This window comes from Recurvomyces mirabilis (genome assembly GCF_035927965.1).
Source record: "Recurvomyces mirabilis strain CCFEE 5264 chromosome Unknown scaffold_5, whole genome shotgun sequence".
Taxonomy (NCBI): domain Eukaryota; kingdom Fungi; phylum Ascomycota; class Dothideomycetes; order Mycosphaerellales; family Teratosphaeriaceae; genus Recurvomyces; species Recurvomyces mirabilis.
The window spans coordinates 855,031-867,283 of record NW_027041939.1 but is presented as its reverse complement, the minus strand read 5'-3'; the positions used below and the strand labels follow the sequence as shown (position 1 = coordinate 867,283).

General features: G+C 53.1%; 2 protein-coding genes across 2 annotated transcripts; one reads left to right on the top strand and one right to left on the bottom strand.

The window, feature by feature from the left end:
- Nucleotides 1–6,889: 6,889 nt before the first annotated feature.
- Nucleotides 6,890–9,718, top strand: LTS14_002669 (uncharacterized protein; the record flags this gene model as incomplete). The annotated part of the gene is made up of 2 exons (XM_064835375.1): nt 6,890–6,911; nt 6,936–9,718. 2 exons carry the CDS (start codon nt 6,890–6,892, stop codon nt 9,716–9,718), a joined length of 2,805 nt encoding a protein of 934 aa, XP_064697310.1.
- Nucleotides 9,719–10,229: 511 nt separating this feature from the next.
- LTS14_002668 (uncharacterized protein) lies at nt 10,230–12,067 on the bottom strand (the record flags this gene model as incomplete). The annotated part of the gene is made up of 2 exons (XM_064835374.1): nt 10,230–11,964; nt 12,024–12,067. 2 exons carry the CDS (start codon nt 12,065–12,067, stop codon nt 10,230–10,232), a joined length of 1,779 nt encoding a protein of 592 aa, XP_064697309.1.
- Nucleotides 12,068–12,253: the final 186 nt, after the last annotated feature.

Here is a 12,253-nt window from a genome sequence, read left to right as displayed (position 1 = left end):
GGATCTATCATCACGACCATTCGTCTGCCCGACTGATATTGTGACCGGCGCAATCGACATTAGCAGGAACGTGGTGCAGGTACCATGCCGGCTTCATCACAACATTAACCACGCTAAAGACGCAGCAAGGAGGGAGGATACGAGTGCAGACGATTTTGATAGCTCAGATCGGTTGATACTGTTCGACCCTGAAGCAAACGGCTGCATTGTCTGTCGTAGTAGCCGGGAAGTGATGATTAAGCAGTGTGTGCCGTGTCCCATGCGAAGTCCACTCGTGACGTCCACGTGCGACGATCTCCCCCACGTGTAAACCAGGACTTCATTTCTTGATGCAGTAGTGAGCAACCACGGGTGTCCTTCGCGTCGTCAATCTCGCTATTCAATGCCTTACTCGGCCGTATTTGATGCAGTAGTATCGTACGCTACTGTGCGAAAGGGGAGGAGGCTGGGATAGACTCTCCGTGCGGCAGACTGAACATATCCTGCTCGTCCTGCAGCGATTCTGCTCCGACCGCTCCATACCCCGGGAACCATGCCGCTTTGAGCTTCTACAAGCGCAAAGGCCTTCAGTGGCGTCAGCATTACTGTAACGCCGTTGAAAGATCCTACCTAGACATCCTTCCATTTTGCGCCATCTTCCTGCAAACCTGGAAACGTCTCGAGATGGCGTGTGCGGATACTACCTGCTCGACACTGATGGCGTACCTGCAGGAAGACCTGGTCACGGCCTGACTATACCGCGACCAGTAATTCCTACGGCCACTCCTCGACCACGTCAGGCCCCAAGCGCTGACTTTGTGCTGCTATGTTAACCAAGCGCGGGATGCACGCATGCATCCCTGAGCTGGACGCCGTCTGATCACCATGTCTCATAGACTCGGACGCCGGACATGCGATCAACAGGATCGATGCCACCGAGCATCTCCGTCTACCGCCTACTTACATACTCGCGCATAGTCTACCGACCACTGTGGGTGCTGTAGTCGGACTCGCATATTAACAGAAACTTTCAAGCGATGCGCCCACGATCCCGTTACCTCTATTAGCAGGGTGTCGAAACTAGCTGTACGAAGATTCACTTGCTATTGTTGTCCCTTGAAGTGTCGAAGAGGTGCTCAGCGATCATAACGTTCGTCGCCCCAGCTCAGTCGTGACACGCTTTGTGCTGAATCGTGACTTTCCGAACAGCAAAAGTCTCTTACCAGCGAGTATTCCTGAGCACCAGGCTGATTCGGTTTGTGTGGGTTGTACCGCCAGTCATCGGACGATGTCACGGCCATGTCCTGGACTTCAACCCCGTTGAGACAATGGCTTAGTGCAGGGTGCTGATCCTTCTGACAATGTGCCCCTACGATATTGACACTTTCGGGCCACTCAAGTGCACAATGATGCAGCATCGGGGTCTGGGCACCACGGCGGAGCATATAGGCTAGCCAATCGCAATGATTCTGCGCTTGAAGATGATTATTGTTCACCGACTCTGCTCCATGTAGCCCATGTTGCCTGTGCACCAACGTCCCGGCTGGTATCTGTGGGCTAGTCGACAGGAGCGTAGAGAGCATAACGGCATTGTACGAGGTGTGGAACTACCCTGAATGGCATGATTGCTCTAGACTTCTGTTCGTCCCGAGAGAGTGGTTACGGGCAGATTCAGACTCCGTGATAGCCCACGAGTTTTGTTGCTTCTAATCTCGTTTGCACAGCCTCGAAACCAGCCAGCTGCCTAGTTTCATGCTGTGACAACCTGCACACGCTGCTAGGACGGCTCATGCTGGTTGATCAGTTAGTAAGTATGGTGGAGTAATGGTAGTGACAGTAGCAATTGGGTTTCCGGGTCAGCTGGGGTCTTCAGGGTGACTGAGTAGAGAAAGTGATCGTGCACAGGCTAACGCAATAGTCATGGAAGGAGGTGCCGTGCGATGCTGGAGTTGAAACACTCAGAGGCACCGCAACCGATTGCTGATCATACCCATGCAAGCAAAGATTACTGCCACCTGAAAGCGAAACAGTGCTTTTGACAGTGCTGGCCAGTGGAGAACATGATGCATGAGGGCCTCAGATCAACCTGCCATAAATTTCCGAAATGCTACATCCGCCGCTCAAAATTGGTGTTAAACACCTGCCCGGTCTGCTTTGATCATTCTCGACCTAATATCTGGGAGAGAGCCTCGCCTCGTCTTCGTCCAGTTTCCCAGCATTGGGCACAGCAACACGGAGACGGCGGTATCATGGAAGAGCACCAAAGTAGAAGCTGGCATGCCCGTCGATTTCTCTGCTGAGTTCAGCCTGCGCAAGCCGCGTGCGCAGCAGGGAAGCTTAAAGCGAGATGCTTGGAAGCATGTGTTGATCGACAGGCCATGTCGTAGGCGCAGATGATAAAGGCTGCCTAATTGGTAGTAGTACATATGTACAACGGTACAGTGACCCCTGGACTCTGGAGGTCAAACTCCACAGCCAGGTGGAGCATTCGAGCTGCCATTACTCAGCCCCGCGCTCGGTCCAATAGATTAACTGTTAGTAGTATGGTGCTTGCATATCGGAAGCTTGCTCTGCCGGCCGGTGAGGCATCGTCGTTGTAACACAACTGCCAGAGACCGTCAGCCAGGTGCGGCTGTAGGGCTGCGACTGCTCATATGTATCGAGTTCAGACAATGCTGGAGTGATCTGTGGTGTATAGGCTGCTGACGAGCCTACACCGTCACTCGTTCGGTGAAGTTCCGTGTCCAGGCATCGCCTCTGCAGGAGTCGCCAGGTTGTCCGCACATTTGATGACTAGTCATTGACTAGCGGAAGTGTTCGCGATGTGGAGAGACAAAATGATGGTGATCTAGGTGCACATCATTTCCCTGCAAGTGTAGATTGCAGTGCTGTCCTTGGCGTGTGGGCCTCTCGTCACCTACCTCCCATGATAGGATAGTGCGGCTATACACCGATCGCAGTTTGAACCAGCGGATGGCGTAGAGAAGTGCCTCCTTGTCAGTGACTAGTGGCGTTCCCGTCCGAACTCTCATGGGACGTGTTGGTGAGCGTTTCACCTTTCCCGCGTATGCTGTTACTGGTTCATGGACTGCGAGTATATCGCCCAATTAATAATCTGAGAGAATGTGTGGGACACCATCGGAGGTGAGAGCGTACGGGCACAGCCTTGGTTGCTCTGACGCAGACCGCCGACTTCTTGGCTTGGCGCACAGCTGTTCAGCCTCTCCGGCGCTTTGCTTCACAGCAATTGGCTCTCTCGTTCCTGACCCTCATAGGGCTTGTAGCACTACTGGAGCACCACTCCTGTACAACGCTGATCGCAACACCATTACACGAGCGGCGAGGCGCGATGCACACAGCATGGGCTACATGGCTCATCGCAAACTCTACCACTGGAGAGGAAGATCGCGCCGCATCCCGCGATACGAGCGACGGCATCAGAACTCTCTGCTTTAGTCATTCACATCAACGGTCTCAGAGCTTGGACGTCGCCTACCTATGGGGTGCTCCCTGGCTCCCAGTCACGCCCACGAGCGGCGAACGGTTCGGGTACGCTGGGCCGTCATCTACGACCGGGGGCCAAATCCTTCGAGGAAATAAGCCGTGCAGCGCTAATTCCACATGTGGATAGCGTTTGTTGGTTTGAGGTCTACGTTATGATGTGCTTGTTTCTCTGGCAAGGCGCAGAGGCCTGTACTAAATCCGCTCAGAGTATCCAGCGTGGACCCTACACGTTCCCACGGTATCACGGTTTCATTTGACCTATAACATCGGCGTGCTTTCCGTGGCTTGATCGTTCTCCTGTAAGGACTTCTCTCGTATGCTAAACCTGTGTCAGCTCATTATCTTTGGCCATGGACTCACCTCATCTCCAGTCGTATGCTCAACCCTACCGGGTCCGTACCAACAGCAACCTTTCTGTCCAGTCGATCGACCAACACGGCGGTGTTCGCAAACGAAGCTTAGAACGAACCCGTTCTCCGTCATCAGCACAAGTAGATCGTCTACACCATCTCGCCTTGGGACCGTCCGAGGATTTCAGTCAGTCTTCTGCGTTTCCCGTGCCAGGCACCCACTGGATAACCCCGCAACAATCGCCCCAACTTGAAGCCATCTATAACGCGCCGTCCGTGGAAGCTTTTCCTTCGTGGTCCGTCCCAACACCACCGCGATCAGACTCTGGCCTGCCGAGTGTTTCAATCGACGCTGTAGACCAGCAAGTGACTACATGCAGTAGCATACATTCCAACTACCACGCTTCGACCTTCGACTTCGATCCACCAACGACCTCGGCAGACATGAGGTAGGGCTGCCAGCATCCTTCATCAGTCCGTGACTCAGCTGACCACCTTGTAGTTCACTTGGTCTACTCCTTCCTTCGCAGTACGGGACCGGCTTCGAATCCGAGCCGAGCAGTATGTTGCGTGTTCTGCTTGAGGAGACTATCTAGCTGACAACGACAGGCTACACCATGGAGCAGAGTTATATGCCGCCGATGAAAATCTCACACCCCACGACAACCAGCATGTCAGGATACTCGCAGACTGTCTCATCGAACCCGTCTTTGTACAGCAGCAGTAGACGGCATTCTGAGCTTCCTTCGCAATCTCACGAGCATTCTTATGGTGCGAACTACCGCAGGATAAGCAGTCCCTACGATCATTCGAGCAGTCCATATCCTGCGACAACAGGGTCGACCATACCATCCATCAGCGGCCTCACACAGAGTCCTGCTCCATCACCTCACATGGGCTCAACTTCAGGCGCACGCTCAGGGTCGCTATATGACACCAGCTTGTCAAGGTTAGCACGTACATCTGATCAGTATCGCTACGTTAAGCTGACAACATACAGGTCACCAAGCATGTATGCGTCAAGCACATACCCATACACGGCATCACCTGAGTCAAATCATATATACACGACCGCCCAGAACTTGACATACCCTCCACCTTTTGTTGGTAGCAGCGAGGTAATGGCAAGACCTCTGGGCACAGACACAAACATCCGTGTCTTGAACCAAAGACCGAAACCGCAATGCTGGGAACATGGATGCAACGGACGACAATTTTCTACCTTTAGCAATCTTCTGAGACACCAAAGAGAGAAATCTGGCACTGCTCCTAAGTCTTACTGCCCAAGGTGTGGAGCAGAGTTCACTCGAACGACTGCACGGAATGGTCACCTGGCTCATGACAAGTGGTATGCATACTCCTCCGATTTGACTATCTGTCATCGATATTGACCATTCTCGCAGCACTGCTAAGCAGTCACAACCCGGAGAGGATGAATGACGAACAGTCGACATGATTACAGGAGACGTACCAGGCTCAGGAGGCAGTCTTACTACCTACAGCACTACTACTCAGTTGCGTGAAGTCGCAAAGTCGCGAAAATGCTACAGAGACAGATCCAAAGCCGCCCGCCCGATCGAACGTCGATTCCGTGCGAGATGCGGTTCAGTTCCCTGATGATCTGCGCCTATCTGCACGTGGGCGGGCATGGCTGCGCATTAGCAATCACTCGAGCGTCCGTTAAGTCGGCTACACTGCACCGCCTTCCGACAGGACGGGAGATTGATATGTCGATCCCTCGCCAGTGCAAAACAGCATTTCCGCACCCACGCCAAGGTCAAACGGGGTGCGCGCATGTGAGCAGAGAGTCCACAATTCAAACGAGGGTTTGGTCGCAGATCATATACCATTCAAGTTAGCAATGCCTTCACCTTGTGGCACGGGCTGGACATTAATGCTACTGTACCAGGCCGCTACCGAACTTTAAGCGCGACAGTCATCATGCAAGCTCCACGCTACACGCTACCTTTCGCTTCGGCGGCACTTTCACGCTGATTATTAACATTTCGGCTTGGCGTCACTCGTCACGCTGTCCCGCTCCCTCCGTCTGACACTGTACATATCCCTGTCTAGTGCTGTGTCGCATCCGCTTCGCATGTATTTCCGCTCCCTGCAAGCATCCTTATTCGCGGGTGTCGCCAACAACGATGGCTCGAGCTTATAGCTGTGCCACAATTGCTTTCGCTACCCATAGTGATTGGCTACATTGCGGGATGTGGGTTGTTCGTCGGTTGACGGCGAAGAGTGCGATATCTCACTTCTCTCCCTTTACGGTTAGGTGACGGTCATTACCCTGCTGGCCAAGCTGATTGCTACGCAAAGGTTACTGCAATTGTGAATGCGATTGCGAGTGGTATAGCCAATAGAAGATGGCCTGTCGCATAGTGGACCACATCTATTCCTAGTCCTCGCTTTCGCTGTAAATGCACCATCAACGAGGCTGGAGAATGCGGCTGTGGACATTGTGTATCAGCATCGTCATCTTGTCTCCGAGCAGACGACAGCGGCAGGATGCAAACGGCATTCCCTCCAGCATGGCAAGTCTGGAGCCGAAAATGAGACGGGATCCTTCCCATGCATGTGCCGACTTGTCCATACAAGTACTAAATGTTGACTCAGCGCGATGATTATATAGGACTGCCAGCATAGGACGTTGGTAGACTACTGTCTTGACAGCAAATCTAGTGGTGTTTTTCCTCGCTGGACATGCGAAACTATCTGATTGATAGAACAAATGATTATTGTCGAAAATGTAACAAGGTGAGTTGAGTCATGTGACTCACGGCTCGCACGTCCCAATTAGAAGTGAACGTCACAGCAGTAGTGTACGGATGATGTGAACAGTACATGTGGATGAAGCCTACGTAACATCTGGAACAAAATGCCATTCGCCTAGCTATCAACACACTCCACGCCAATAGATAGCCCAACAACCCTACAACGACTACAAGAGCAAGCACGATGTCCATGTCCCAGCTATTCCGGATCCACTTCTCACATACGAACACACGGTCTTTACAGCATAATTTAAGAAGAGCAAAACCTATAACAAAGAGATGAGAGCAGTCTGTTCCTGTGGTACGCTGTAGTTTGTCAGTCCAGAGTTCGCAGCAGGATCAGCAGAGAAAGATTGCCTGGTGCTCGCTACTGGAGCCATCAGCGTCTCGACATTCGCCCTACAAAGAGCGAGACGGTATTCTCTCGTTATTGAAAAGCCTGATCATATGGTGATGGCGTCAATATTCACCTACGAACCCGAGACACCACGAGTGGCTTCGCCATGGCTTCAAGGCATAAATGCTCAGGTTGCTCCTCAAGCTACTTCGCACATGGGCGATATGCACAATGTGCACGAGGTGTCCTTACCAACGTCTGATTCTCCTGATCTTAGCACAGAGCAAACGATCCGAAGACTGCAGGCTGAGCCACAAGAGGGACCTGTGGAGTACAAGTTACATCTTCTGCTACGACCCAGACGCAAGTTTCGCGCCACGAGCACGGGAAGCCATGTTTCCGGTTCTCGCCACTCCAACTTTGGTGGGTATCAAAATGGCAAGAGCATGTCTGAAGCCATGCTGGAGCCGCCGCCCAGTGCACCGCTAGCCACGCCTCCGAATACCTTGACACACCAGAATCGCCAACATAGATTGCAGCAACTTACCACTCAGCTTCTTTGGAGACTCCAGCAGTCATCGCCACATCATTCGTCGTCGGCGACAAATTTCATCTTGCCATCCCTGCCCGATGCTCTATCTGAGCTTCAGGCACCACAGCAGCCAGCCAAACTTCTTCATGGTCTGGAAGAGTCTCAAGGTGCTCTGTACGAAATTGGTGTCGCCGATGATGGCACGCTTATTGGGCTGGCTGAGGATGAGTTGAACGAGAGTTTAAACAATCTTCGAGCGATGGCTGCATGTCTGGGCTGCACCGTGGAGGTGCTACGAAAGGAGAATGTTGGTGAGTGTGAGTGGATCGAGGATGTTGTTGTTGGAAGGAAGGAGCGACGTGTGCGGCGATTCGGCAAGTTGGTCGTTGCAGAGGCTCTAGTCAAGCCTTCGTTGCAAGTGTCAAGTCCATCGCTTGCAGCACAAAGTGCGCCATCATTAGGCGAACATACGAATGTTATCAGTGATACCGCGCTTCCAGCACCGCCAACCGAGCAGATGCGTGTCACGTTGACAGGTCCAACCATGTCGGGAAAGTCGTCTTTGCTAGGCACACTGACCACATCCACTCTCGATAACGGGAGAGGCCAAAGCCGCTTGAGCATGTTAAAGCATCGCCACGAGATCACGTCGGGCATTACGAGCTCCGTCACGCAAGAACTTCTCGGCTACCAGGATACTGCAGATGGTTCTGTGGACGTCATCAATTATGCTACGGAAAATGTTGCTTCTTGGATAGACGTGCATGTAGCAGCAGCTGCGAACCGTCTAGCATTCGTGTCCGACTCGGCCGGCCATCCACGATACCGGCGTACCACTGTTCGCAGTCTTGTTGGCTGGGCGCCTCATTGGACACTGCTCTGTGTGCCGGCCGATGATACGGAAGACACTCATGGCAGGAATGGTAGCACAAATGGCTCGCAACATACTCTCAGCACGCTCGTGTCCGGGATGGACCTTTCCAGCGCTCAGCTTGACCTTTGTCTGCGTTTGAGATTACCATTAGTGGTTGTCATCACCAAGCTAGATCTGGCATCACGGTCTGGGCTGCGAGATACATTGTCGAAGGTGCTGGATGCATTGAAAGCTGCCGGCAGGACGCCGAAGATACTATCCAACTCGACGACCACTGCCGATCAGCTCGATCTACAGCGAATCTCTGGAGGTCAGATCGAGAGTGCCTATAGTGCAGCACTACCTCTCCTGAACGATGCGCTGAGCATTGTACCCATCGTTCTTACGAGTGCAGTGCAAGGCACTGGTGTCGGCACTTTGCATGCCTTACTACACGAGCTTCCTCTACCTGATTCGTCCCTTGCCGCGTCACAAGGCACTGGCATCACTTTCCACATCGAAGACATCTACACCAAACCCGCCGACCTCGAAGGCATCATCATTTCAGGTCGCCTTCGCAACGGACAGCTCTCTGTCGGCGATGTCGCAGTCATTGGCCCATTCTCTGGCCACGAGCACCTGGAGGACTCGGAAGACTCAGACGACCGGCCACGGAGACGTTCGTCAAACCACCTGCCTACTTCCCGCTCCTTCCCAGGCGCATTACGTGACTCTCACCTGGCACCACCTCTATTCCAGTTGCCCAATCAGGAGTGGCGTCAAGTGAAAGTGACCAGTATTCGCAACCTACGCCTCCCTGTCCACTCGCTCCTAGCCGACCAAGTTGGCAGCATCGTGGTCGTGCCCGATATCGTCAACGGCAAAGCCGCACCTGTCGATCTGCTCTCACGCACTCGTAAAGGAATGGTCCTCGCCACAATCCAGCCGCTAGCCAGCCGGAGCTTCGTCGCTCGTTTTAAGCGTGAGGACCTTGAAGCCCTGGCCGTAGGAAATCATGTGGTTGTCTACAGCGCCAGCGTTCGAGCATCTGCCAAGATCATATCAGCCAGCGCGCCTGACTCGCCTGCTGAAACGAGGAACGTGGTGGGTGAGGGTGAGGATATCGTTTCGCATGACCCTTTTACTTTCGACGACATGGCCGAGACACTTGACGGCAAAGTGGAACGAGTGGCTGGGTCCATCACGGCGTCGCACCTGCTTGTGACGTTCCGGTTTGACTCGGCAAAGGAGTTCTTAATGGTCGACGATCAGATCTTGGTAATGCCCGGGGGTGGCCCAGGATTGTACGGTGGGCATGAGCGTGGTGAGAAGGGTCTTGCAGGTCTGGAAGGCTTTGTTGGGCAAATTACGCAGACTCTTGGTTAGTCTGATCTGATTGATACGGGGAGATATCGCAGAAATCTTGATTACACGAAGTCACGATTTATTAATGAGACTGTATGTAGCGACCAAAACAGCAGCTCTTCGGTCATCATGATCTAGACATCCCACTACAGGTGAGCATCATGACCAATACAGAGTGCTTTCGTTCTTTTCACGTCGCCAACTCTCTCCCTCGGCACAAGCCTCACCGAATCAACTAATATCGAAAGGTCGGGCAAGGCCGAGTGTCCCTTACACCTGATACCGCTCTGTGAAGAACAGTACACGGCTTCTCGTGACCTGGAAAGAGCTATGCTTGCTTTCCCGCGTGTAATACTGAGCGAAATCTCATGGATCTTGAGGAAGTGCTCCACCTTATCACGCGGACGAGATGATGAGATGGGAGATGGGAATGAGATGTGAAAGGTGTGATGCGACATATCTGTTGGGTATCATCAAAACAGCTCGGAGGACATCGCACAGGCTGAAGCACCACGTTGAAGTCGCTTTCAATTCAACGAGCAAAACCAACTCTTCTTGGTCGAGCATCACCATTGGCCATACTATCGAGCATGCGATCCAGTCCACCAACATCCAGCTGTCCGGCATCCAGCATGTCCTGATCACGAACAGCAGGAGCGTCCGCAAGACCTCCCTGAGGCTGGAAGAGCTGTCGAGCCGGCGTATCCGCAGGCCGCAGACTTTGCAAGATGGAGAGACGATATTCCGTGGCAATGAGCAGATCCCGCTGGGTGTTCATATGGCCGACTCCGGAGTTCGCGGCATTAGCGGCGAATTGTGAGATAGATGTGACGGACTCGTTGAATAGGTTGACATCGGTGATGTGTGTCAAGCCTGGTGCGTATAGAGAGCCAAAATTGTGGTTGCTGCTTGTGTTGGTACTGCGCTGCCAGAATTGCTGTAAGCTTGGTATGCAGTAGATGTCGCTGTTGTACCACATCACGACGCTTTCGTCCGTCTGGCCGGCGCGTACACTACTAGTGGATACGGAGATGCCGCCTTTCGCTTGCCCCATTGTGGGCGCCTTCGTTGCGCCACTGAAGAAGTTCTCCGACTTGACCTTTCGAGTATTTGGGGTCATCGGGGCGAGCTTTGCAGCATTCTTTGACTGTTTGCCAGACGACGATGGTTCAGCTGCAGCTGATGCGCCTAAATAGCCTCGTACCACGAAGTCATTGGCAGATTTCCCAGCAGGGACGTTACCATAGACTTCCCAGATGCCCCATTCGCCATCGTCCAGTAACGCAAGTATTGCGCGACCGCTTCGTATCCACTGCGCAGCCAGAACCTGCTTACGGCGGGGTGGCTTCCCAGCTTTTGAGGCAAACGAGCTTGTGAAGGCCGTGATCCACTTGCCTTGCTCGCCCAATTGAGCCTCGTCCTCGATAGGTGCTGATGTTGCAGTATTTGGACTGTCGCTAGTTGTGAAAGGATAGTAGACGCGCACGGCGCCCGATTGGTCAGTCAATAGGAGCTGTGTAGAGGTTGCCAATGGATGAAACTGAACGGACTTGGCCTGGTGTGGCAATTGAGCGGTCTGCAGCTCTGCATCCTGCTGAAGGTCTGTCAGACTGTCAAACACTGCGAATCTGTATATTTGGAGCAAGTTCGAGGCTGTCGATACAAGGAGAAGGCTTGTGACGTGTTGGTCCGAATGACCTTGCGTCAAGACTATCTTGGCGGCGAGTGCAGTACACTCCGCGCCTGCCGATGGAAAGTGAATTTGTCGATCCCTGATATCATTGGCATAGTCGTCCTTGTCATCGTTAGAAGGTGGCAGCAAGTCGAAGGTCAGAACCCTTTGTGATCCATCATCACATGATACAGCAATAGCGGCGTGTTTCCGTAGCGCATCGCTTGGTCTGATTGAGGCGGTGGGCAAGAGAGGGACGGCCAGATGCAGGACCTCCGAGTCGAGGACGACATCAACATGCTGTGTTATGCTTGGATAAGGACAGTCCGGGTCGATCTCCTCATCTGTGCGCTCAAAGGCATCAAGATCTGATGGTGCTTGAGCTTGTTGCTCTTCTTCGTCATCGTCGAGAACTATGATCTCCGGCGGCCTCTGCCGGCCATTGGGTCCCTGTGACTTCATTTCCTTCCGAAGCCTACCACCACGCCATATGAGTCGTATGCCTCGGTCATAGGCGCAGACTACGAGGATGGAGTCGTTGGGTGTGGAGAGGGGATATAGCTGCGCGGAGTGGGTGCGATGCCTGAGCTCGTAGCTGTAAACTCGAGGTCAGCTGTCACGTCTGCCTTACAACTACCCGCAGGAATCACCTACCTCAGATGCACTTTCTTGTCTCTCTTCGTCACTCGGGCTTCCATGTCAATGTTGTGGTGGAGTGCCAGTGTAAAGCTCGTGATTCGTCCAGGATCAAAAGTCGCGTTCGAAAGTGGAAGTCGCGTCTGCCCCACACAGCAATAGCAGCCAAGGCACAAACCACACTTACAGGACCACATGAGCCTATAGTCGACGTATATACAACCCGATGATGCTCGATGATTTGCTCA